This window comes from Notamacropus eugenii, chromosome 3, assembly GCF_028372415.1.
Source record: "Notamacropus eugenii isolate mMacEug1 chromosome 3, mMacEug1.pri_v2, whole genome shotgun sequence".
Taxonomy (NCBI): domain Eukaryota; kingdom Metazoa; phylum Chordata; class Mammalia; order Diprotodontia; family Macropodidae; genus Notamacropus; species Notamacropus eugenii.
The window spans coordinates 374,565,460-374,593,388 of NC_092874.1; the positions used below are offsets into that span (position 1 = coordinate 374,565,460).

The 27,929-nt window shown below is 37.2% G+C and overlaps 1 protein-coding gene across 3 annotated transcripts in view; it reads right to left on the reverse strand.

Moving 5' to 3' along the window:
* The window catches only part of TRPM6 (transient receptor potential cation channel subfamily M member 6), a 230,288-nt gene that overhangs the window by 51,339 nt on the left and 151,020 nt on the right, over positions 1–27,929 (reverse strand). For all 3 annotated transcript variants that reach the window (XM_072597466.1, XM_072597465.1, XM_072597464.1), the window contains exons 21-25: positions 23,920–24,171; positions 20,188–20,362; positions 19,869–19,983; positions 13,472–13,671; positions 8,743–8,875 (exon numbers count right to left, since the gene is read on the reverse strand). In XM_072597466.1, the coding sequence (XP_072453567.1) occupies positions 8,743–8,875; positions 13,472–13,671; positions 19,869–19,983; positions 20,188–20,362; positions 23,920–24,171 (875 nt within the window). The remainder of the gene's footprint in view (positions 1–8,742; positions 8,876–13,471; positions 13,672–19,868; positions 19,984–20,187; positions 20,363–23,919; positions 24,172–27,929) is intronic.

The window sequence follows — 27,929 nt, forward strand, 5'->3', positions numbered from 1 at the left end:
TGTGGGCAAAATGATGACAGGTCTAGTGAAAAATTTAATAAACAAAGTGGTCTAGTTACAAATTCATAAACTTAACACCAGCTTCATATAGCTATATAAATGACTACTTCCTTCAAACTCTCAATGTATGATCCTAAGATTTCTAGCTACCCCAAGTTTTGTTTTTTTGGAGGTTTGGTTTTGGTTTGGTTTTTTTTTGCATTACCATTAAGACACAATTCCCAACAAGAGAAACTGAGCCTCTTTCATTCACACCATGTTTCCTTCTTTCCTCAGTCCTTATCAATCCAATCTAATTCATTCCATCTCAGATAGTTTCTTATGGAATTTTATATACATCGTCTTTAACCCTCTATTTCCCTCCCATCTCTCTTCCAAATTTAGCAAAATTACCCTCGAAACATATTCCCTCTTTCTCCTTCCCCATCGTCTTTTGTAGTTTGGTCAGTCATTTTTCTGTTGTGTCTGACTCTTCATGGCCCCATTTGGGGTTTTCTTGGTAAAGATACTGGAATTTTTCATTTCCTTCTCCAGCTCATTTTACAGATGCAGAAACTGAGGTGAACAAGGTTACATGACTAGCTTCTTTGCTGTTGCACCCTAAGGATCATGGAAATGTTTCCATCCAACTTGCAACTGAAACAGTCAATATGTTGCTTCCATTAGAATGTGAGTTCCCTGAGGACAGTATTATTCTTCTTTCTACATCTTGAGCACTTAGCATAGTATTTTGCACATAGTAAGTGCTTGTTAAATGCTTCAATCATTCTTTCTCTGCCTCTGTCTCTGTGTCCCTGTCTCTCTGTCTGTCTTCCTCTCCCTGTCTCTGTCTCTCTCTCTCTCCATCTCTGTCTCTATATCTCTATCTGTCTGTGTCTTTCTCTCCTTCCAGCAAAAGCAGAGGACCAAATAAAGTCTTGACTTTCCTTATTAATAATTATATTATGCAAAAGGTGAAGAAGGAACAAATCAGGGGAAATTCTATTCCCAATCTGATTCTCATTAATAAGAAGAAACAAGTTATTGGGGTCAAGTCAAGCAGCATTTAACTAAGTGCCTACTTTGTGGTAGGTACTATGCTAAACTCTAGAGATACACCCGAAGAAATCAAAGAAAAAGGAAAAGAACCTACATGGATAAAAATATGCGTAGCAGCACTCTTGTGGTAGCAATGAATTGGAAGTTGGGGGATTTTTCATCAATTGGGGAATGACTGATATGATTGTGATGGAATACTATTGTGCTGGAAAAAATGATGAGGATGGTTTAAAAAAATAAGAAGATTTGTATGGACTGATACAAAGAAAACTGAGCAGAACCAGGAGAACACTGTACACAGTAACAGGAATCTTATAATGATGATCAACTGTAAAAGACTTAGCTACTCTGATCAAAAAAATGATCCAAGCCAATTCTAAAACATTCATGATGAGAAGTGCTATCCACCTCCAGAGAGAGAAATGAAGAACTCTGGGTGCAGAATGAAGCATACTTTTTTTAACTTTATCTTTCTTGTTCTTTTTGGGGGGCAACATGGATAATATGCGAATGTTTTGTATATATACACATATATACAATGGCATTATAGTGTTTGCCTTCTCAATGGGGAGAGGGAAGGACTGAGAGAATTTAGAACTCAAAATTTTAAAAAATGAAAGCTAAAAATAAATAAATACATGAATACATAAATAAATACAAAGACACAAGGACACAAAGAAAGCAAAAGATAGCCCTATATCAGTCTATTGAGGAAGACAACATGCAAACAGCTATGCACAGATATTATATACATATATATGTGTGTGTGTGTATGTGCATGTGTATATACACACAATACAGAATACCTACACGTACAACATGATCTATTGCAAATAGCTTCAGAGGAAAGGCACCAAGATTAAGAAGGACTAGAAAAAGCTTCTTCCAGAAAGTAGAACTTTCGCTGATCCTTAAAAGACACTGGGAAAGTCAGGAGATGGAGATGAAGAGGGAGAAGAAGTTGGGCATCTGCATCAACCAGTGAAAATGTTATGAGTCAGGAGGTGGAATGTTGTGTGAGAAGAACAACAAAGAACCCAGTGCCATTAGATCATAGAAAATGTAGAAAAGGAAAAAAGGATTAAGAAGAGTGGGAAAAGTAGGAAGGGGGAGAAAGAGAAGTGAAGTGACATGATCAGACCAGCACTTTACAAAGATCCATTTGACAGCTGAGTGAGAATGGATTGAAGTGGAGAGAGACTCAAGGCAGGTTAACCAACCAGCAGGCTATATCCTAGGCATAAGGTGAGGAGAGCCTGTATTAGGGTGACGGCAGTGTCAGAGCAGAGAAAGAGGCATATACAAAAGATGTGGACAAGATAGAAACAACAACTGCACAACTGACTGGATATGAGAAGTGAGTCAGAGTGAGGAATTGAGGATGACACCTACAGTTTCAAGCCAGGATGAGTGAGACAATGGTGAGGGAATGGTGAGGGACAATGAAAGGGAAGTTAGGAAGGTTGGAGGGAAAAGATAAAGGATTTAATAGGAATGACCATGATGGAGATCTTGGAGTCAGGAGGAGTAACCACTCCATATTCAGGTTTGTGAAAAAGGAGAGGAAGTCTGGCCATCGTCTGCCACACACACATAGTCTGATTTTGGGGAAACAGATTTAGAAAAGTACATATGGAACGTACATAGGATTCAACGAACTAAAATGCTTTGGGGAAAGTCAATCAGAGAGGGATGAGATGCTTAAATGTAACTTTTTTAAAGATAAAAAGGGAAACAGTTCTAAAGAGGAAGAAAATGGGATTTGTCTAAAGAAAGAAAGAACTCACCAACCGACGCAGATTTTTAAAAGAAGAATGCAGAAGACAGAAGGTAACGGAAGATGAATATAAAAGTGCGGCACAATCCTGTAAAAATCTGTGGTATAGTAGAGCAAGCACTGTTTTTATAGTCAGGGAAAAGTGAGTTCAAATCCTGCCTTAGACACTAACTGTTACCTGGGCAAGTTAGTCTTTCCTCCTCAAATTCTTAATTCATTAAGTAGTAGCTAATAATAACACTTCATCACAAAGTCATTGTGCAGTCAAGTGAGATCACACATGTAAAACATTCTGTAAACTTTCAAGTGTTATCTAAATGCAAGCTAGTATTATTATTGCAACCTCAGGACTTTATAAAAAATAGCTGGCAGATATGACTGCTGAGCCACTGTCAGTGATGTTTGAAAGAAGAGAGGGGAAAAAAAATATTGTCCCAGTTTTCAAAAACAGGGAAGAAAACGTATTCATACTATAATCCAGTAAACTTAACTTCAGTTCCTAGGGAGATTCTAGAATAGATCATTAAAGAAATTGTTGGAGAATATCTCGGGTAGCCGTGATTACAAAGATCCAGGACAAATTTCATCAAGAACAAGTCACAACAAACTAACCTCATTTCCTTTTTTTGACAAGAATATTGAAATAATAAGAGAATTCTATAGATGTGATTCACCTAGATTTTAGGAAAGCTTTGGAAAAGGAATTTCATAGTATTCTTGTGTAGAAAATGGAAAGATCTGGCTTACATAAAACCACCATGAGAAAGATTCAAAACTGGTTGGATGGCCAGACTCCAAAAGTAGTTGCCAGGTCAACATGGCAGGATATTTCCAGTGGAGGCACCACCAGGGACTTGTGCTTGGTCCTGTGCTATTTAAAATTTTATCTATGCCTTGGATAAAGGTATTGGTATATGCCCATCAAATGTACAGACAACACAAAGCTGGGACGGATAGATAACACATTCAATAAGTGTCAAGATCCCACAAGGATCCTGAGAGGCTACAGCACTGAATTACATGTAACAAGATGAAGTTCAATAGGGATAAATTTAAGATCTTGTACTTGAGTACCAAAAAATAAAATTCCACTTCATAAATATGACGGGGGAGGCATAGATAGCAATTAAAAAAAAAAAAGATGAGAGCGGGAGTATTAGAAAGAAGGGAAAGAATTATGAACCACAGGCTCAACATAAGTCAGCAGCAGAGGCAGCAACCCAGCCAAACCCTCCCAACATGCCCCTCCAAACAACTTTAAAATACTACCTCAAATAGAATTCTAGAGTGGCAAAGTCAAAAAAAGGTCAGAGGAAAATATTTTTCCATCCTAACACAACTTAGGAGGTCTACAGGAGAGGTCTGGGACACTGAGGTGGGCTGATCAGCAGAGGGCCTTGGAGGAGGATACCACAGCAGCAGCAGCAGCTTCAGGAGCTGCCAACCCAGAGTTAGGAAGGGGATTGGACAACTGGTCAGCAAGAGACTATAGGGGACCCTTTGTTGGCACTAGGTATAGGACCTGACAGTGTTTGTCAATTCTATTGTCCATACACAGTTCTAGGTTATACTTCCATGGTGGAGAAGAGCTTTTTAAGTTGGTCACAAGGGAACAGGGGCACTGGTTGCATTTCCAAGGCAGAGAGGAGCACTAGTGCTTGAAAATGCAGGGGAGCAAAGGTCCTTCCTTGGTAAAGATCACAGCACAGACAAGAAGAGCAGTAACTATGCCTCTCTCCAGATCACCCTACCTTGGAAGCACCAAAAACTTACAGACCCCCAGAATTAGCTCTTAAAACAGTAATATAAAAAAGCCTAAAGCTTAGGACAGTGACTCTCCCTTCCCTACCCCAAGGTGAGCAGAGCCCAACTTTAACATAAGTTCAAAGTCAAGAAGTAAGCTGAAAAAATGAGCAAATAACAAAGAATCTGACCATAAAAAGTTACTACAGTAGCAAGGAAGACCAAGACAACAAAACCTCAGAAGACAACAACATGAAAACAGAAGCAAAGCCTCAAAGAAAAATGCCAAGCTCAAGAAGAATTTCTAGAAGAGTTAAATAAAGAGATAAAGGTTGTAGAGGGAAAATGGGAAATGAAATGAGAGTGATGCAAGAAAATTATGAAAAGAGAATTAACAGCATGATAAAAGAGGTGGAAAAAAAAAAACAAAAAAAAATACCTCTTAAAACAGAATTGGCCTAATGGTCAAAGAGGCACAAAAATTCACTGAAGAAAAGTACTTCTTACAAAGCAGAATAAGCCAAATGGAAAAGGAGGTACAAAAAGAAGAACTTTCTAAAAAACAGAATTGGCCAAATGGAAAAAGAGATGCAAAGCTCACTAAAGAAAATAATTCCATGAAAATATGAATTAGGCAAATGGAAGCTAATGGTATCATGAGACATCAGGAAACAATAAAACAAGGTCAAAATTGAAAAAAATGGGGGGGGGGGGAGATAAAATATATCATCCAAAAAAAACTGACCTGAAAAATAGGTCAAGGAGAGATAATTTAATAATTAATGAACTACCTGAAAGACATGATCAAAAAAAAAAGGACCCAGACATCACATTTCAAGAAATTATAAAAGAAAACTGCCCCTATATCTTAGTTCCAGAGTAAAATAGAAATTGAAAGAATCCACCAACCACCTTATGAAAGGGATCCCAAAATGAAAACTCCAAGAAATATTATAACCAAATTCCAGAGCTCCCAACTCAAAAAGAAAACATTGCAAGGAGCCAGAAAGAAACAATTCAAATATTGTGGTGCCACAGTCAGGATCACACAAGATTTTGCATCTTCCACATTAAAGGAGCAGAGAGCTTGAAATATGATATTCTGGAAAGCAAAGGAGCTAGGACTACAACTAAGAATCATCTACCTAGCAAAACTGAGTACAATCATTCAAGGCAAGGAGAAGGGAGGGGATGCGGGGAATGGACAATAAATGAAATAAAGGATTTTCAGTCATTAATGGTGAAAAGAATAGAGTTGAATAGAAAATTTAACATTCAAACACAAAACTCAAGAGAAGCACAAAAGGTAAATATGAAAAAGAAATCAGAAAGGACTCCATATAAGTTAAATTGTTTATACAGGAATTATGGGGAAATGATACATGTAACTCCTAAGAACTTTATCATTATTATAGCAGTTAGATAGCATCTACATAGATAGAAGGCACAGATGTGAGTTGGTTATTTTGGGATGATCTAAAAAATAATGAAGGGGTGAGAGAGATGCACTGAGAGAAACAGAAAGGATGAGGAAGAATGGGGAAAATCATTTCATATAAAAGGAGCACACAAGTAAGAGCTTTTACAATAGCGGAGAGAATTGGGGGTGAGGCAGGCAATACTTTAACCTCATTCTCATTGGAAATGGTTCGAAGATTGAAGGATGTATTTCACATTCAATTGGGTATAGAAATATATCTTACCCAATAGGGAAGTAGGAGGGAAGTGGATAAGAGAAAGAAAAGGGGGTGGGGGAGATAAACAGGAGAATTGATTAAGAAAGAAAGTGGTCTGAAGCAAAACAGACTTTGAAGAGAGATAGATAAAAAGAAAGAGAAAAGAATAAACAGAAGAAAGTAGGACAGAGGGAAATACACAGTTAGAAATCAGAACTATGAATATTAATGGGTTGAACTCACTCATAAAATGGAAATGGGATAGCAGAATGGATGAGAAACCAGAATCTAACAATATGTTGTTTACAAGAAATACACTTGAAACAGAAAGATACATTCACAGAGTTAAAATAGAAGTTAGAGCAAAAACTATTATGCTTCAGCTGAAATAAAGAAGGCAAGGGTAACAACAGTGACCTCTGGCAAAGCAAAAGCAAAAACAGACCTAGTTAAAAGAGATAATCAGGGAAACTACATTTTGCTAAAGGACACCATAGACAATGAAGTAATAACAAAAATTTTTATAGTAAATTTCTCTGATAAAGGCTTGATTTCTCAAATACATAGGGAACTGAAACAAATTTATTAAAATGAGCCATTCACTAATTCACAAATGGTCAAAGGATATAAACAGGCAATTTTCAGAAGAAGAAATCAAAGCTATCGATAGCCATATGAAAAAAAATGCTCTAAATCATTAGTAATTAGAGAAATGCAAATTAATGCAATTCTGAGGTACCATTTCATACCTATCAGAAATGACAACTGCAAGAGAGGGTGAGGGAAAATATTAGGAACTGTTGGTGGAGTTGTGAACTGGTTTAACCATTCTGGAGAACAATTTGCAACTATGCTCAAAGGGTTGCAAAATAGTACAACCCTTATGACCTGGCAAATACCACTACCAGGTCTGTTTCCCAAAGAGATCAAAGAAAAGGGAAAATATATATATGTACAAAAATATTTATAGCAGCTCTTTTTCTGGGGGTAAAGAATTGGAAATTAATGGGATGCCTATCAATTGGGGAATGACAGAATAAACTGTGATATATGATTGTGATGGAACACTATTGTGTAAATAAGAAACAATGAAATAGATAGTTTCATAAAATCTGGAAAAGACCTATGTGAACTCATGAGAAGTAAAGTGAACAGAACCAGGCAACCACTGTACAAGTAACAATAATATTATAATGATGGTCAACTGTCAAAGACTTAGCTACTGTGATCAGTACAATCACCCAAGACAAGTGCAAAGGACTCATGATCAAAAATGTCATCCACCTCCCGAAAGAGAATCAATAACCTCTGAGTGGCTATTGAATTTTTTCACTTCCTTTATTTTTCTTGCTTTTTTTACAACATGGCTAATATGGAAATATGTTTTGCATGATTTCACATGTCTAGTTGATATCATATTGCCTGCCATGTTAGTGAGTTGGGGACAGGGTAGAAGGAGGAACAGAATTTGAAACTCAAAAAAACTTAAAGAATGTTAAAAATAATCATTTTTTAAAAAATATTAGTCAACGGTGTAATGAGGCAGCCAAAAAAGCAAATGATATCTTGGGCTATATTAAGAGAGACATAGCTTCTAAGGACAGGGTGCAAAGTGATAGAGACACTGTACTCTCATCAAACTTCATCTGGAGTATTGTGCTACATTCTGGATTACACATTTTAAAAAGGCCATTAAACCAGAGAATATCCATAGGAGGGCAACAGGGATGCTAAAGAAACTCCAAGTTATGTTTTGTTGAATTTGTTGAAAGAACTGAGCATGTTTAGCCTGAAAAAGAAAAATCCTAGAGAGAAAGTATTTGAAGTATCTGAAGGGTTGTCATACAGAGGAAAGGTAAGATTTGTCCTATTTGGTCCCAGAGGGCAGAACCAAGAACAATGGTAGAAGTGGTTAAAAGGCCAATTTAGATTTGATATGAATAAAAATTTTCTAGCCATGGGTGCTATCCAAAAATAAAATGGGCTACGTAGATAAAATATTGGGTTCCCCCTTCTTAGAGGTCTTCTGGTAGACCCTGGAGGATACTTTGTCTGTTATGTTACTATAGGGAAGCCTTTTATCTATGGGTTGTGGTAGACAGCTACTGGGATCCCTTCCAACTCTCAAATTCCATGACTCTGTAAAGTGATTTTGAGCTGGGGGTTTTCCAGTCACAATGACAGATCAACACTGAAATATACAAAAATGATCCATTTTTCCAGTATTAGTTGAGGTGAAGGAAGTAATTTGTGGCCATGGTTAAAGCAAAGTTCTCTGGATAGACCAAGGAGCAGCATTGTGGTTGTAGCCTTGTGCTCATCTGCGCACTGCTCAAAAAACCAGCACCAATGCATTCATACTATGTTTCACTGGGGAGCTTTAAAATATTAGGACCTGATGAACCATTTACAACCAGTCTTCCTACTGTCTTGGTCCCCATACAACCTAGCATGAAGTTTTAAGGGCAGTTAAGTGTCAAGCAAAAAAGAACAAAAACTAAACCCTACCTTTCTGAGGTAACCCGTATTCTCTCCCCACAACTGGAATTCAGGCTCTCTGTCTTCTCATGGAAGTATTCCTCTACACAATGTTCTTCAAAACCATGAAGCTTCTTCAGATCCTCCTCACTTAGGTAGAGTTCTGAGGAAATGAGATAACAGAGAACACCAATCATACAGACAAGGGCTTTCCCCACCTTTGAAAGAAACTGATAATGTATTTGAGGAGTTATTTCTTCTAAGAATGGAGATAATGTTATTTACTGAAAAGTTTTTTCCTTTGGCACCTCTTTCCTGTGACAGACCATCCTCATCAAGCTATGCTTTCTGCTTTGTTCTATACACAGATGAAGTAATGTACAATGGAGTGATAGAGATGAGTTATTTCTCTTCGATACATTCACATATCAGCATATTTTTTAAAACTAAAAATTACATAATAAAAGATAAAGCAAATGATTTGGGATTATTAAATTTTCCAGAAAGAATGAAAAGAGAAAAAGGAAGGAAAAATAGAAGAAAGGGAGGGAGGGAATAACAGAGAGAAGGAAGAAAGGGAAGGAGGGAGGAAAATAGAGGGAGGGAAGTTGTATACAAATTCTACTCATCCACAGAAAGAATTTACGGGCTTAATTATGAGACATTTTAAAGTAGGAGAATCCTCCATGAATTCTCTTTGTGTTGAGAAATACCGGCTGAGTCAGAAAGAACTTTGAAAATGTCATAGTTACTAAGTCCTTGGGGTCCCCCAACACCAGCAGCCTGGAAAGATACAGCATGTTTTCTGATTAATGTCCACCTGGTGGCACTGTAATCCTGCGTTTAACATTAGTTACATGTTTAGTAGTCAGAAACCAAGCTGAACACGCACAATGTACAAGTGAAACTATCCAGGCAAAGACAAGTATACAAAGCCAGAAATTTGGTGGCATGGAAATGTCACATTCATGGGATAGGGACCCTACCGTAATGGGCCCAGCATATGGTCTCATCCAGACCAGATCCAGTCCCATCCAACCCAACAAGCAAAGACTTCAAGCCCATGACTGACACATTCCTATAGCAGCCTTAATCCACCCAACCCCTAGAGGGCAGAACTGTTCTGCAGCCAAGCACTGGGTTTGCTCCATGCTGGAGCATAACTTGTGCCTTAGATTCAAAGACCTTCAAATTAACCTGGAGGGCAGGGTGGGAAGGGGGAGGGTGCTGGATTCTTAATGAAACAAGCAATTCCAAGACTGGAGGGGGTGAGTGGAGAAGAGTAGGGGAGAGCAGATGGGAAAAACCTCACCTACCAGGAAGCCAAGGATCCTAGTTCTGTTCCCTTTAAAGAAGAAATTGCAGAATGAGGTCCACAACTCATTAAAGCCCAAGCAACTGATTTCAATTCAAAACACTTGTTTTTTCAGAATTGTCAATTACAGTCTGAGAGCACTGACAGTATGATAGTATGGGCTTCTAGATGGCACAGTGTATAGAGAGCCAGACCTGGAGTCAGGAAGACTTATCTTCCTGAATTCAAATCTGGCCTCAGACACATAGTAGCTGTGTGACCCTGGGCAAGTTGCTTAACTCTGTTTGCCTCAGTTTCCTCATCTGTCAAATGAACTGGAGAAGGAAATGGCAAACTACTCTAGTATCTTTGCTAAGAAAACCTCAAACCACAAGTCACCAAGGGTCAAACATGACTGAAAATAGATCAAATATAAGCTCCTCTACCTGGTTTTTTGGAGCCCCTCACAACCTAACCCCAACTCACCTTCCCAACTTTATTATACTTTGCTTACCTTCTTGAACTCTAAATCCAGCCAAAATGACCATCTTGTTGCCCCTCACAGACGATAAATAGTTCATGTCCCATTTCTTTGCATTTGCACTGGTTCTTTCCAGTGCTTGGAATTCATCCCACCTTATCTTAACCTTGTAGGTTCCCTTGTTTTCTCTAAAACTCTTCTCATCTGGCACCTTTGAAGCCTCCCCCTGATCTCACCTCTCACCAGCCCCACTCCCCTTTATCTTGAATTTATTCTGCATTTGTTTGTTTGTTATTACCTGTTCAAGGAAATATCCTTGAATAGAATGCAAACCCCTCAAGACTGGAAACTTTTATTTTTGCCCTTTTATTCCCAAGGCTCAGTGCAGTTCCTGGAACATAATAGCCGCTTAATAGATGCTTGTGGATTGATTGGTTCCTGAATGGCTTTCCCCCAAGTACATGTGGTTAGAAATTCCCTTTTCCCCCAAAACAAAATAACACAGAACTAAGAATGCGTCTGCCACATTTTTGGTGGTTCCAATTTTTACTACTCTCCAGGAATAGTATCCCCCACAATGTCCTGTCCTACTGGTAGGTTCATGGCTTTTCAGGGCTAGGTCCCTTATTTATACATGCCTGGGAGCCTGGAGATTGCTAAATTATCTCCCTGTAAGAAGTCTGCAGAAAAGGTCACTCTTTTTTTTCTAGATTAGAACATTGCTTATAAGATTTGAAGTTCTGATCTCTGTGGTTCTGCTGTAGTAGACAGACATCTGCTTTCCAGTTGAAGGACCAGCTGTTGTTTGGTGGTCTACAGTGTTTCTTCTGGAATGTATGGTGTATAGAGAGAGAAAGTGATGTTTGATTACTCTAATTTATAACCCTTGCCTGTTTATAATGGATTAGGAATAGGTCCTGAATGATTCTGATCATCTCCACATCCCTTTTCAGACTTTCATAATCATTCAATTCAGTTGGACAAACATTTTTTAAACAATGTTTAGTAGGCCCTCCAATACCCCCCCCAAAAAAATTATTCTTGCCCACAAAGAACTTCCTTTCTACTGGGAACGAAAAGGGGAGGAAAATGACATTATGTGCATAGATATTAAGTAAATACAAAATAAATACTAAATTCAGGTCATGTTTTGTTTTTAGCCATGACTTTGGATAAGTCACTTAAATGATCTATCTGGGCCTCAGTTTCATTCTTTATAAAATGAAAGAGTTGGAGTAGATAGTCTCTGAGATCCCTTTCAATTCTAGCTGTGAGCTGGCTGAGAACTGTGCTTGAGTAAACAGGAAAGAAAAAAAGGTTTAACATGTGTTTATTGGCATCTTTTAAGACTGCTTTATCCCAGGCACTGTACTAAGCATTTTACAAACTATTTCATTTGATCTTCACAACAACCCTGAGAAGTAGGTACTATGATTATCCTCATTTTACAGTTGAGAAAACTAAGGCACAGCCATTCAGCTATTTAGTGTCTGAGGCTGGATTTGAATTCAGATCTCCTGACTCCAGATCCAGTGGCCAGAAGGAAGTTGAACTCATTATTTCATTATGTAATAATATACCAACAATTCTGAATTTTATGTTAATTACAATGAGGCTACTTTGTCTTCCTATTGACTCTGTTATTATCAGAGGACAGACACCCTTCGAGCAACCCATGTTAGCTAACATGTTGTTATTCAGTGGTGTCCAATCTTTGTGACCCAAATAATAACAATAATTTTATTATAAATAAATAATAATATAATTTTGATGACCTCTAAGGTCCCTTCTAACTTCAAAATTTTACATTTGCACTTTCTAAATTAACCACTTAACTGAATGGAACCTGACCTCTGAACCACCTCACCTAGCGCTTTATTATAAATTATGGCTAGGAAGTGTCTCTGGCCAGATTTGAACTCAGGAAAATGAGTCTTCTTGACTCCAGGCCTGGAATTCTGTCCACTGTGCCAGTTGGAAAATAATCATATGGTGAGGCAACAGCTAGACACTGGAAAAACCACTTTGGCAGCTATGTGGAGGCTATGCTTTCCTTGGTCCCTCACTCTCCTCAAAGTCCAGCAAGGATACCCAACTGGAATTAACTGAGTTAGGATTCCTTAACCCAAGATCGAGTAGGTAAACCTCTGGTAATCTGTAACTATGGAGTAATTAGGAGTGTATTTTCTGGTCCTCAGTCAGAAAGTCCCTCACATATATATCCAGAAACACAAAAACTATTTTCAGGGCCAGCCCCAGATTCACTAGCTTTCCATAACCACTGCACCATACTACTCTTACCCAACAATAAGATTTTCCACTTATCAAAAACTGAACAAAGGTTAGCTTCTCCATTTTCCCCATTTCTCCCTTATATCTTCATCTCACTTCTGGCCTGTTCAAAGCCTCTTCCTTTTTAGGAAACTGAAGGCGAGTCATGGACATTACTCTGAGTGCTCGATATTGATAACAAGCTCTGGAGTTTCTGAGGGAATCTTCATTTCCTAATACTCCTTTTTCTATCTTCTTTTTCCTCCTTTCTACTGCTACTGCTGTTGGTGTTGGTGACGCTACTATTACTACTACTACTAAACTATTACTACTACTGCTGCTACTACTACTACTAGTACTACTACTGCTACACTGTAATCTGTGTTCATGGATGAATTAGTAATACTTTGCCCACATACACAGATTTAACATATATCACAAATTTTTTCTTTATCCAAGTATAATTGAGACGTACCCATTCATTCTCCTACAAAGAATTCCTCTTCATTTAGCTATCACCAATGGGTCATACATCCCACAGTGAAATAATTTAACAGATTTACTCAGATGTTGCTAATTTCCAATTGCCATTTAACCACCCATTACTCTTCTACTACATATCTAAATTTCATCTGCAAAGAGCTATATGTCATACCTCTCATCTCACTGCCTTTAGTTTTTCTTTTCATGTCAGGAAGCTAGCCAATACTTACTTAATCCAACATCACCTTCTTCTTGGTCCAGTTCTTTTGGGGCTCGGTAACGGCAGAGGCAACGGAATAGGAGGAATATATGGCTCAATAAGATGAAAGGTGGAGGCAGCCATGGTTTCTCATGATAAGTCATGATGTAACGGTAGCGGTTATATTTCCACAGTTTGTCTGAAATGGCCTTCATCTGCTGGTAAACGTTGCTGTGAAAGGAAGCAAGATAAGCAATTCTGATATGATTCAAGCTAATTATTTGTTTTCCAACATTTATGGGAGATCTGGTTCATTATATCCTAAAAACATTATGCGAGTGAAACAAATGCCCAATGATCTTATATGTTCTCCTTCCTATCAGTCAACCAGAGCATATTAATATGGAATATGTGCAAAGGATAGAAACTACACACAGAGAAGAACTATTTTTACCCTTTGATATCCTGAACAAAAACTACTCTCTAGCCCTCACTCTGCATCAATTTAACTTAAGGAAAACTCAATTGACTGAAATTCATTTGGGGTGGGGAGAGGGTGGAGAGGAAAGTATACTCTAGAGATTTGCTAAATCATTTACATAATCTTCAGTATAGAAGTTCCACTTATGTAGTAACTCTTGCATGAATTAGTCCAAACTCCAATAATCAATACTAATTTTACTATTTTAATACAGTTAATTTAATGATATGAACTGCCCCCAAGAGAAAAGATATTTCTTATGGGTAATGGTACAAAGGAATTTTCAATGAAATTATGTCAGATTGAGAGAGCTTCCAGTACAAAAGGAAAATGGAAAAAGAGCTTTGAGCTTCAGTTTTCTCATCTAGACAATGAAAATGGTTGAACTAGATGCTTCCTTTAGCATTCATTCAACAAACACACATTAAGCCCCTATTATGTCTAATGCCTTAGTCCCTGCTCAAGGAGTTTATAATTTTGATGACCTCTAAGGTCCCTTCTGACTCCAAAATTTTACATTTGCACTTCCTAAGTTAACTACTTAACTTAATGGAACTTGACCTCTGAACCACCTCACCTAGCACTTTATTATAAATTATGATTTGGTCTACCACTTGTTTCATGAATGCTGATCCTGTCTGTTAAACAAAAGTCTAAGTTTCTCAAAGGCAGGAGGCATAGTTCATATATCTTTTGTAGGTTTCTCTCTCCCCCTTCTGCCTGGGCCAACCTTCACAGATTTCCAAGCATGTGTTTTTAGCATAGTTCTAGGCACTGGGTCCTACTTGTCTTCATATCCCCAGAACTTCATGCACATGGCCAATGCTTAATGAATATTTGTTTTGTTGAATAGTAAAGGCACTCAATAAGCAGAATCATGGAATCTTCAAATCGGAAGGCCATCTAGTCCAAAATTCTACCCAACGTAGACATCTCTTCTGCAAGATGCAACCTCTGATCCATGATGGACCCAGCACTTCATAAGGCAGCCCATTCTGTTTCTGGAGATCTTTCTTCCATATACTAAACTGAAATCTACCTTCCCATAACTTCCCTGTCATTTCTTTTGTCATCCAAATATATAGAATAATAATGATAATGATACTACTAATAGCTAACATTCATATAGTGTTTACTATACACCAGATACTGTGCTATGTGCTTTACAATTATTATCTCTTATTATTATCCCTTGGGGTGAGATACTATTATTATCCTCATTTTAAAGATAGGGAAACTGAGGCATAGACATTTAAATGACTTGTGCAGGATCACATAGCTAGCAATTATCTGACGACAGAGTTGAGTTCAATTCTTTCTGACTCCAGGCCCAGTGTCCTATCTACTCTTCTTATATGACAGCCTTTCAAATATTCAAAGACAGATATCATAAACCCCACACACAAGTCTTTCATCATCTAGGTATTTCCTAAAACTTACACAAACTACGCTACTTAAATATATCTTTATATCTAGTGATAGACAGACTATTTGATGAAATGGCAAACATATCTAGAATTCTTATTTTAGGCTTCTTGCCACGGATGAGGTATATTTGTCAATATTCACATCACAGATTTTTATGAGGAAAGGACAATCAGTTCCATTGTTGTGATCATAGTTTTAGCAATGATATAATTTTCAGTTGAGGAATCAAACTAGAAAGATCATTGCCCCTTCTACATTGTGAACACTGAGAATTATCTTCCTGTATATATTAGGATTTTTTTTAATATCTCCTTTTCTTGTTGTTATTGTTGGGTTCATTCTTCATTGCCAAAGAAGACCATGCCATCAGAGACATGATGACATGACTTGCACTTGATTTTGTTTTGAGTGAGGGAGGGCTGTGCAAGGTCACCAGCCTCATTTCTCTCCACCAGAGCTGTCTGGATCCAGTGACTAGATATTCATCAGGGTGACTGGAGATGGCCCAGGATAGATGATCACAAAAAAACTTCAGGATCTTTTGGGTCTTAGGGTCAACAAAATTGTAGGAAAGAAAAACCACAAGATCAGTGTAAAAATAGCTCATTAGTCAATTAGGTCAACCTATAGCTGAACAAGAATCTATGGTAAATATCCCAAAATGATACCCCATTTTTGAAAGCTCTAAGAAGGCTTTTATAAGAAAAACCTTTGAAATGAAGGATGATTTCTGCTCAAAAGGCACCTGCATTTGAGGAAGTTCCAGGGCATAAACTCATAATAGACTTGATCAGCTGTTAGAAGTAACAGGTTCCATTTATCTAGTTGGTCAAGTACAGACTTTCTACCTTCCCCATCCCTAACAACTTCTTGAAGCATTAATCCATGGAAATAATACACCAAATTCCTTCCATATCATCATTTACCAACATATTCTATTTCTCTCTTGTATCCTACCACTTCCTTTTCTCAACTTCATATTCCCCACTCAAGATTTCACATCCTCTGCTTATTCCTAGTTGAACCCTTAGCTAGCCCTCATCTCTCTAACTTTCTCTTTTCATGATTCCAATACTTTAAGTGAAAATTTTCATTTTATTTTTTCTAATTACATGTAATAACAATTTTTAAAATTCTTTTTTTAAATTTTGAATTCCAAATTCTCCACCTCCCTCCCCTCCCACCTCCTTGAGAAAGCAAGTAATTTTATATAGATTATATATGTGCAGTCACGCAAAACATATTTCCACATTAGCCATGTGGCAAAACACTGAAACTGCAAAACAAAAAAAAAATTGCAAAACAAAAAAAGAAAAAAGTTTTAAAGTATGCTATGATCTGCATTCATATCCATTAGCTCTTTCTCTGGAGACTGATATCATTTTTATCATAAGTCCTTCAGAATTCTCTTGGATCACTGTATTGCTAAAAAGCAGCTAAGTCATTCACAGTTGATCATCTTTACAATATTGCTGTTACTCTGTACAAAGTTTTCTTGGTTCTGGTCACTTCACTTTGAAACCATACTGCTCCTCATTCCTTATAGCTCCATAATATTCAATCATAATCATAAACCACAACTCATTCAGTCATTCCCCAATTGATGGACATCCCCTCAATTTTCAATTCTTTGCCACCACGAAAAGATGCTATAAATATTTTTGAACATATAGCTCCTTTTCCCTTTTTTTCCAAATCTCTTATGGACCTTGTAGTGGTATTGCTGAGTGAAAGGGTATGAAGAGTTTTTTAGTCCTTTGGGCATAGTCCCAAATTGATCTGCAGAATGGTTGAATCAGTTCACAATTTCACCAACAGTGTATGAATGTCCCAATTTTTTTCACAATCTCTCCAACATTTGTCATTCTCCTTTTTGGTGGTGGTACTTCAGAGTGGCTTCAATTTGTATTTCTCTAATCAATAGTGATTAGAGCATGTTTTCATATGACTATAGATTTGATTTCTTCCGAAAACTTCCTGTTCATATCTTTTGACCATTTATCAATTAGGTAAGTTGATTGAATAAATAGATCAACTTACCACTCATAAATTTTACTCAGTTCTCTATATATTTAAGAAATGAGTCTTTTATCATAGAAACTTTCTTTAAAAAAATCCCACTTTTCTGCTTTCCTCAAATCTTGACTGCATTGGTTTAATTTATGCAAAAAATTAAATCAAAATTATCCAGTTCCCACCCCATAATGCTCTCTATCTCCTATTTGATCATAAACTCTTTCCTTCTACATAGATCTTACAGGTAAAATTTTCCATGGTCCCCTAATTTGCTTATGGTACTACCCATTATGGTACCCATTTTGACCTTATCATGGTATACAGTATGAGACATTGGTCTATCAAGGGTAGAGAACCTGTGGTCTCGAGGTCACATGTGGCCCTCTAGGTCCTCAAGTGTGAATCCAAACTTCACAAATTTAAAGGGCCACTCTTGAGGATCTAGAGAGTCACATGTGGCCTTGAGGTTGCAGTTTTTCCCATACCTGGACTCTATATCTAGTTTCTGCTAAACTATTTTCTAATTTTCTAATCAAATTTTGTCAGATAGTGAGTTCTTATCCCAAAAGCATAGACCTTCGGGTTTGTCAAACACTAGAATACTGTGGTCATTTATTATTGTGTGTTTTGTATGTAATCTATTCCATTGATGCACCACTCTACTTCTTAGCCAGTACCAGATGGTTTTGGTGATTATTATTTTATGATACAATTTGAAATTGATTCCCTTGATATTCTTGACCTTTTGTTCTTCCAGATCAATTGTGTTAGTATTTTTTCAAGCTCTCTAAAATAGTTTTTGGTAGTTTGATTGGAATGGCACTAAATAAATTAATTTAGGTAGAATTTTTATTTTTATTATATTGGCTTGGCCTACTCATGAGCAATTAATATTTCTCTAATCATTTAGATATGAGTTTATTTGTGGAAAATTATTTTGTAATTGTGCTCATATAGTTTCTGTGTGTCTGTCTTGGCAGATAGATGCCCTAGGATTTCATGTTGTCTACAGTTATTTTAAATGAAATTTCTCTTTCTATCTCTTGCTGGTGGACAACAAAACGTAGCTATTTTCATTATTTTCTTCTGAGTTTGTGTCTTCATTTTCCCTGTGACAATAGTAACTTTCTCTGATCAGGTTCTTTTTCGTTGTTGTTTGCTCATTTTTCCAGCCTATTTCTTGACTTACTTTTTGCTGTTGAATTGTGTCAGTCATGTCTGAGTCTTGGTGACCTTATTTGGGGTTTTCTTGGCAAGGATACTAAAATGATTTGCCATTTCTTTCTCCAGCTCATGTTATAGATGAAGAAACTGAGGCAAACAGGATTAAGTGACTTGCCCAGGGTCACACAGCTAATAAGTATCTCTGACCAATTTTGAACTCACGGAAGTGAGTCTTCCCAATTCCTGGCCCAGTGCTCTATCCTCTATCATCTAGTTGCCCCTTCTTAACTTTATGTTAAAGTTGGGCTATGCTCCCTGGATGAAGGGGACACTGTCCTAACCTTCAAGTTTTTTGTGCTTCTCTTTTCAGAACAATGTTATGGGGATCTGTATCAGTTCTTTCAAGGTGATATAGCTAATGAGAAGTGTTAGAGAGCTAATGAGAACTGATCTCCTGGCCTGTGCTCTGGTCTGTGAGCAACCCACAAGCATTCTTCTTACGCTGGAACTGTGATCCACAGCAGCAGCAAGTACTTTTACTTCTTATGACTCTGGAATTGTGATTCAAGCTCCTGTTCTCCTGGGATTATAAGCATCTGTCCTCCTTTCTGTCTTGTACCTGAGACTAGGACCCCTGCTCCCCTGAAGCTACAAGCTCTAGTGGATTCCTCCTCACCCTGCAATTGTGACCTAGAACTTTGCATGGGCAATGCAAACAGAGTCCTCCACCCAGTGCCAGAAAAGGGTCCCCTGAAATTTTCCAACCATTTGTCCAACTCCCTTACCATCTGTGGCCTAAGAACTCCTGAAATTGCCCCCAATGCAGTCACCAAGGCCCGCTGATGGCTTGCCTGGGCACAACCTGTGCTGCAATATGCTCCAAGCCTGACTACAGCCCAGTAAGACAGACCTTTCCTGCCAAATTCCTAAGTTGTCTTAGGCTGGAAAACAGTTTCATTCCAATCTTTTATTGATTCTTCTACTTGGATTTGAAGCTTTATTTTAAAGTTGTTTATTGGAGAATAGAGGAGAACTCAAGTGAGTCCCAATACTTCTCCCTACTGTAATTTAAGGTTACTATTTCCTCCCTTTATTCAACCCCCCTCCATTTCATTTTTTCCCCTTCAGCATTACTTGTCTCCTCCCACCATTTTGCCTTTCCTCCTTTCAGTAGTTTTGTGTTTACATTAAGAATTCTCCATTTTAAAACACAATCCTAAAACCTCAGTCATCCATACACATGGGAAACTAATGTAACCAAGAGGCAATAACTTCTCACTTATTCAGATCCTCCCATTACCATTTCAGTTTGTGCTAACTATGTAAAACTGGCACCTACTTGAAGAAAGCAATCAGTAGATTCACCATGATGATGTACTGGACAAAGAGATAGACAGCTTGAAGGAATGGAGTAATGAAGGACCCAGGAGGGCAGTCTGGATTGCTTTCACAAACTACAAATAAAGAAAAATTTTTAAAACAGAAAATATGTCACATTTTGGCATTATTTAACACAGCATGATTTATCATGTTAACTACATGTGTGACCATGAACATGTCTTATGTCTCAAAAATTCAGGTAATAAAGTCACAGATTCCCTCCTTTTAACAACCTACAAAATTTAAATTCCTCCAAAAATAGAAAAATGTCTAGTTACCATCTATCTCTGCAGCATAGACTTCCCCAAACATCATCCAGTATGGCTGAAATACAATGTCACGAGCCAGTGTCCAAGATGGGAGCTCGTGTGGAGAAAGAATCGCTTTTCGTGCCACTCCAAAGCTCAAGATCACTATGGCCATCATGATCACAATGTAGAACATATTTGCTGTCTGAAAAATATAACATGGACACAAGCGGCTATGACCTGGGACCATAACTATGGTATTCATTTAAACATGGAACACAAAGTGATAAGCAGTAAAAGCCAACCATAGTAAAAGGAAAAATCCATCTATTGTCAGCACAATTGTCTGACTCTTAAACTTTTGTACCTGATTTTTTTAAAATGCCTTCATCTGAGTATATCCAAAAGCTGTTGTTTTTATTTTAGGGCTATTTTACTCTGTGAGGATTTTAGGTCAAAATTGCCCACAGTCAAATAAAACCTTTTGAGAATAAATAATCTGTCTATTCTTTTTAAATTCATCATACTAGCCTTATGAACAAAACTAAATTTTAACTGTTCTTGGAATGGTCCTGCAGTTAATAATTCATTCAGAAATTTGCCTTCTCCTTCCATTGACTGCTCAGCTCTTGGGGGTTTAACATCTCATTAGTAATACTCAAAAGAGGCTGGGTAGAAAATTGGTCAAAAAGGTTCTTTTTCGTGGTATCATTATCAGGAACTCACATTAGGTAAATTTGTTCGGCTAAGTTTTCATTTTAACTGCCAAAATGACATCTATCTCAGCCATTTTATTACTACACGTAAATGCCAAATTCACCAAAAGCAAACATACTCAAACCAGCGTAATCCTAGACAAAACTGTGAAAAAGGCTATTTGTTTCTTAGGTTTCATCCATTTTTTTCTTTTCACAGCCTTCTCCTCCATTTCAGTGCAAGATTGTCACCCAAACCTTTCTCACTCCAGGACTAGCAGCTGTCACAGAATAGATCAGATTCAAAAGGATATCTGAGTATAATTAGGCCCTCTCCAGAGAGAACCTAAGTTCACACAAATAGAAAAGACTAGATGAAGGAAACTAAAACCATTCCCACACAGAGTCTAGGGAAGAAAAAAAGGACAAATAGCTGCTTTATTCCAGAAAACACCATGGAGGTGAACTAAAAAGAATATGGCCTTCATGTTTATACACAAACTGGAAGCTCATTTGTGGAAACTTAATGGTACCAAGGGCTCATCAGGAAGAATTACATTCAAATCTGGTCTCTGACACTTTCTAGGATGGTGTGACCCTGCACAACTCACTTAACCTCAGTTTCCCTCAGTTTCCTCCATTGAAAATAGGGATAAAAGCACCTACCTCAAAGGCTTGTTGCAAAGATCAAGTGAGATATTGATAAAATGTACTTAGCACAGTGCCTGGCAGATAATAGCTGTTTAATAGGTGCTTATTCCCTTCCCCTTTTACTTGATTCAAATGTCACCCGACACACAACTTGAGAACAGAATCCATGGAGCAAATGTTGTTGTTCAGTTTTTCAATTGTGTTCAATACTTCATGATCCCTTTTGGGGTTTTCTTGGTAAAGATATTGGAGTGGTTTGCCATTTCTTTCTCAAGCTCGTTTTACAGATGAGGAAACTGAGGCAAATAGGGTTAAGTGACTTGCCAAGGGTCACATAGCTAGTAAGTGTCTATGGCCAGATTTTTATTCAAGAAGATGAGCCTCTTCCTGATTCTGTTGCACTCTGGAGGATCTTAGGAACCGTGAAATACCCAGAAATGCAAGGGTACATAGCAGAGGTTTGCCTCAATAGAATTTGACCACACAAGCCTTCTTTCAGTCCAAATAACAAGATTTATTATTGTAACATCAGAAGAAGCAGGCAAGGCTCCTAAAGAGTCTGCACTATTTGGGACACAAAATAAACAGGCTAGAATTTAAGAATCTGAGCATTTGATGAGAATAAAATTGGTATTTTATACAGAAAGACTATGGGAAGATCTGGATGGAAGGAGTGACAAGTAGCCTGGGGTGGGGCCAAGTACAGAAAATGGAAGGAGTTAAGAGGCAAGAGAGCCCCAAGTTAAAAGGATCATTGGCTGGGATGGACTTGTTTCCTCAGGAGAAAGCCAGAGATCTAGGTTCAGGGGCTCTGGGGTCTAGGTCCCAAAGAAATGGTCTTTTCCTTTTAGGGGTCCATCACTGATGCCCAATCAATGTCAAGTCCAGTGCTCTATTCAATGCAATGGAACAAATGATAAATATTAATTAAATAATAAATAAATAGTGATGTGGTAAGAGTAAACTCTTTCTTTTCCATAAATGTTCCCCAAAGTATATATAAACTAATCATGGGGCTATGTGAAACCTGTTCAAAAACCAGACTATTCCCCATAAATAGTCAAAGGATATGAACACGTAATTTTCACAGGAAATCCAAGATATTAACAGCAATATTTTTTAAAATTATCCAAATATTTAAAAATTAGAAAATGCAAATTAAAACAACCTGGAAGTTCTGCCTCACACCCATCAGATAAGCAAAGTTAACAATAGAGGAAAATGACAAATATTGGTGTAGCTATGAATTGGTCCATCCATTTTGGAAAGCAATTTGGAAAAACGTCCAAAAAGATAATAAACCATACATACCCTTTGACCTATATACCCCAAAGGGATAAAAGGAGGGAAAAGTTCCAACTGTACAAAACTTTTGTAGCAGATTTTTTCCTTTAAAAAGTCAAAGATCCAGAAACTAGAGGGGTACCCAGGGGTACCCAGCAATTGGAAAATGACTGGACAAGTTATGAAATCAGAACAAAATGGAATACTATTGTGCTATAAGAAATGATTAAAAGGAAAGTTTTCAGAGAAACCTAGGAAGTCTTGTATGAACTGACAAGAGTGAAGTGAGAAAGAAAAATTAAGAAAACAATGCATACAATAACAATGAAAGACAACTCTGAAAGACTTAAGAACTTATAGGAAAAATTATTTATTATGTTGTTTGGAAAAATTATTATACTATTTAAATCCAACCTTATGTGATAAAAGAATGTTCACACCCAGAATGTCACCTGATCCCAGTAACTCTCTAGGAATGCTAGAGATAACTACAATGTGTTTTGGGTTTCCCCAGGTGCTGGATCCAACCAAATCATTCTTGTTTTGGGTTACCACACCCAGAGGTAGTAACGAGTCTACCCAAGAGTGTATTGTGATCTCCCTTATGTTCTGGTCAAATTAACCATGTGGTTAATGTGCAGGCACCCTTGTTTAAATTCTACATAGCATAAATCTTCCGGAGCTAGTAGGAGAGGGAGTCACGCCAGTGATGAAGGTTGACGAAGGTTATTTTGTACAAATAAAACAAATGTAACCACTTCCTTCTCAGGAGGTGGGCAACCCTTCATCACTGGTCCTCTGGAATCATGGTTGGTCATTGCACAGTTAGAGTTGTTGTTCATGAGAACAAGCCCCCAAATCTGAAATAATTTTAGGAAGAAATTTATTAGGACATTTGGTAAAGGAGAAAGGAGGTGTGATTCCAAGATATAGAATAAGACATACATTTTTGGACATATTGGAATTTGTTTTGCTTAACTATACATATTTGTTTTAAGGGTTTTGTTGTGCTTTGTTTTTCTTTTTTTAACAATGGGGGGAAGTGAAAAGGAGGAGAAAATAATACTTTTTAATCAAAAAACAATTTTTATGAAGAAAGAAAAATCACTGGCTAGGGCCAGAGAATACTCACCATCTTCCCAATCATGGTTAAATATGGACCAGCATGTTGATTCACAGCAAGGAAGTCCAAGAGTCGTGAATACCAGAATATGATATCTATGCAGTAAATTAATCTTGCAGCTGTTTGTGTGGGGGGATCAGCCCATCGAAGACCGAAACCAATTGTGAACAGGCTGATGGCAATAGTTTCTATTAAGTTCCAGTATTCATTAATCCATACCTTCACCTTTTGGATGAACTTCCCTGGTTCTGAAATAAATATCTAGAAAGGGAAAAGAGATCGTTATTGGAACAATTGAACATCCATCAAGGCATCCTAGTATCACAGATTTACCATCTGGAATGGAACTCACTAGTCATCTAGTCTAACTACCTCATTTTACAGATTGATAGAAAATAAGGCCCAGAACTGAATTACTGAAGTCATGTTTTGAAAAGAGCAAAATTGGGATCTGAACCCAGGACTGATGCCAACTTCTACACTCCTTTTGTTCTACTATACTAATCACTCATCCTATCTCCCAGGTATTTTAGAGGCCAAAATTAATCTCAGTGTATGGACCATATATCAAACAGGAACTTGCTTATAACAAAAGTTCAATAACTATGTTTTCATATTGTTGAAAGTAATGATGATAAATGATTTGGTAAAAGAAATTTTGTGAATATAATGTCATGTCAAAACCATGGAGCTTTTCTAACCACCACTGACTCTAAAGCAATAGAGAAGAAATATTTGCATTCACTCAATATAAGTCAAATTCTATCATAAACTTAAATGAAGCATTAAAAAAAAACTCTGAACTTACCGTCAAAAAGAAAAAAATAATAATAAATATTTCTATAAACAAAGCCAGACAGAAAAAGAGAATTTTATACAAATCTAAGAATCTTTATTAGTTTGGATTGTTTTGTTTTGTTTTTAAGTATGTGATACATTCAACATGCTATTTCAAAGCTATCCTTCTTGTCTGTGTTTCGTTCTGAACTTCCTTTGGTTCTTTTCTGTGCATTTTTTAAAGAGGCATACACTTTTTTTAAGCTTGAAATAATTTTGTTATAATATGACTACATTTTTAGAAACTTCATTCTCAAACTACAGGGATTATAAGTGAAAAGGATCTTATTTGTTCTCAGTAGAAATTATCATGGGAAAAGAAATGCTCTGAACATAGAACATTAGGTGGGCCGTAAAGGCAGAGAGGCTTAAGGTAGAGAGATGAGTTTTGGCTATTTGGTGCTTATTAGCAGTTAACTAAAAATGACTAAAAGTTTCAAAAAGCTCAGAAATACCACATCTCTGATCATAATCAGTTCTCTCCTACTGAAACACTTTACATTCGACCTTGAATCCCAGGGCCTCTCATTACTCTACTGGTCCCTCCCCTGGCTTTACGTATCTCCCTACCCAATCTGAATTCCATTGTTAGCTCCTTTGAATTTTCCCCTGGTCTGTCATCACAATCTTTAATCCTAGATTCCTCCCATTATCTTTTTCCTGGGTTCCCAGTCTCAGGTTGCCTGCTGGAGAAACATTGAGATCATATTTTGAAACCATGCAAGAGTTATTAAACTGTGCATACTCGTCACTCCAGCAATACCAATGGCAAGTTCTACACATAAAAAAGATAAAAGAAAGGACTTACATGTACAGAAATATTTATAGCAGCTATTTTTGGATAGGCAAAGAATTGGAAAGGGAGGCAATGCTCATCAAACAGAGAATGACAACAAAGTATCCTACCCTGCTAGAAAAAATCGTGGAGACAGTTTCCAAAAAAGAAAAAATGCAAAGATTTGTATCAGCTCTTGCAGAGTTAAATCAACAGGACTAGGAGAAAAATTTATTCAATAAGAACATTATTGTAAATACAAACAGTTTTGAAAAACTTTATAAATCTGATCACTGCAAAAACCAACCAGGATTTCGGAGGACTCACAGCAAAGCATTCTACCCACCTCATAATGGAGAAGTAGTGGCCTCAGAGTACAGACTTTTTTTTTAATATGACCAATAGAGTAATTTATTTTGCTTGATTAAACATATTTGTAACAGGAGGTTTGCTTCTCTCTCTCTTTTTTTCTCAAGGGGAAAGGAGGGAGAGAAGTTGATTTTTCAATAATTAAAAAGATAATCCAGCAATATGGCCTCTAGGGTTATATCCTAAGGAGATCATAAAAATGGGAAAAGGACCCACATGTACAAAAATATTTATAGCAGCTCTCTTTGTGGTGGCCAAGAACTGGAAATTGAGGGGATGCCCATCAGCTGGGGAATGGCTGAACAAGTTGTGGTATATGAATGTAATGGAATACTATTGTGCTGTAAGAAATGACGAACAGGCAGACTTCAGAAAACCTGGAAAGACTTATATGAACTGATGCTGAGGGAAGTGAGCAGAACCACAGTAACAGCCACAGTGCATGAGGACTGTTTTTGATTGACTTAGCTTTTCATAGTAATGTAAGGACTTAAAATATTTCCAAAGGACTCATGATGCAAAATGCCTTCCACATCCAGAGAAAGAACTATGGAGTCACAACACAGAACAAAACAACTATTCTTTCCTTTGTTATGTTTTTGTTTTGTTTTCTCATGGCTTCCCCCATTTGCTTTAATTCTTCTATGCAACAGGACTAATATGAAAAGGTGTTTAATAGGAATGTATGTGTAAAACTCATGTAAGACTGCATGTCATCTTGGGAAACGAAGGGGAAGGAGGGGAAGAAAATTTGGAATTTATAGGAGTGATTGTTGAAAATTGAAAACAAATAAATTAATAAATTTGGAGGAAAAATAATTAAAAACATCTAAATTTAATTCAAAAAACACACAAATTCATGCTATTGAACCTCACTTGCTCCCTTACTTTTTTGGGGGGGGAAGGGATATACCTGTGATAATATAGATATTGAGAATTGTCATATCAAGGAGGCATTATTCACTGAGGAAGTCCTGTCATGTTCCCCACAGTAACTATTTCAAACTTTTTCTATTCCCCCAAGCTACCCTCATCAATACTACCCTCATCCATGTCTCTCAAACTCAATGGAAGATATTACCTTTTACTTTACTGTGACTACTTAGATGATTCAATATGAACTAATCAGGGTCTCTCTTCTAAACTTCAAAATTTCTATTGATACACTCATTTTCTCCTCCTTCCAGAAGATCTCAGATAAAAATATGGGCTCTCTCGCTTACCAAGATTATCAATTCTAATACAGGATCCCATTATCTATCACCTGTAATAAGAATTGCAATAACCTCTAATATTTCTCCCCACCTGCATTCCCTCCCACACACTACTACAGGCTTAACCTTCTCAAAGCACAGCTGTCATCATGTCACTTCCCTGCTCATGAAACATTAGTGACAAGTTGCTGCCTATAAAAGTAAGTCTCAACTTTTTAGCTTCATATTCAAGACCCTTCCTGATTTGGCACCAGTTTTACCTCATGTTATGCAGCCTCATATACCCTGCTCTAGACAATGGAATACTTGTTGTTCCATGAACACATCTCAGGTTTTTCTGTCTTTACGCCTTCAATCATGACATGATTGTCTGGACTGCTCTTTCCATTCCCACTTTGCAATACCCTACCCAAATACCACCTCCTCAAGGAGGCTTCCACAACTTCGAAGCCAGAAATGAAGCTTCTTCTTTGTGGCTATCAAAGCACATTGTGGGTATTTCTCATTCCCTACATTATGCTCAATTCAATGTGTGTTTAATCCCTCTTTTGAGACTATATGCTCCTTGAACAAAGAACCATGTCTTACTTTACATTCATATCCTCTTAAAATCCTAGGATACTGCTTTGAATATACTAGGACCTGGTAACAAAGTGAGCAATAAACCTTCGTTAAATATGCCAATGAATGAATTCAAATCATCCTCACTGCATTTTTTTTAATTAATAGAAATCTATTTTCTGTTCTTTTTCTTCCCACATTGAGGCGAAAAAAATTCCTTGGAACAACTATGCAAAGTTAAGTGAAACAGATTCTCTCATTAA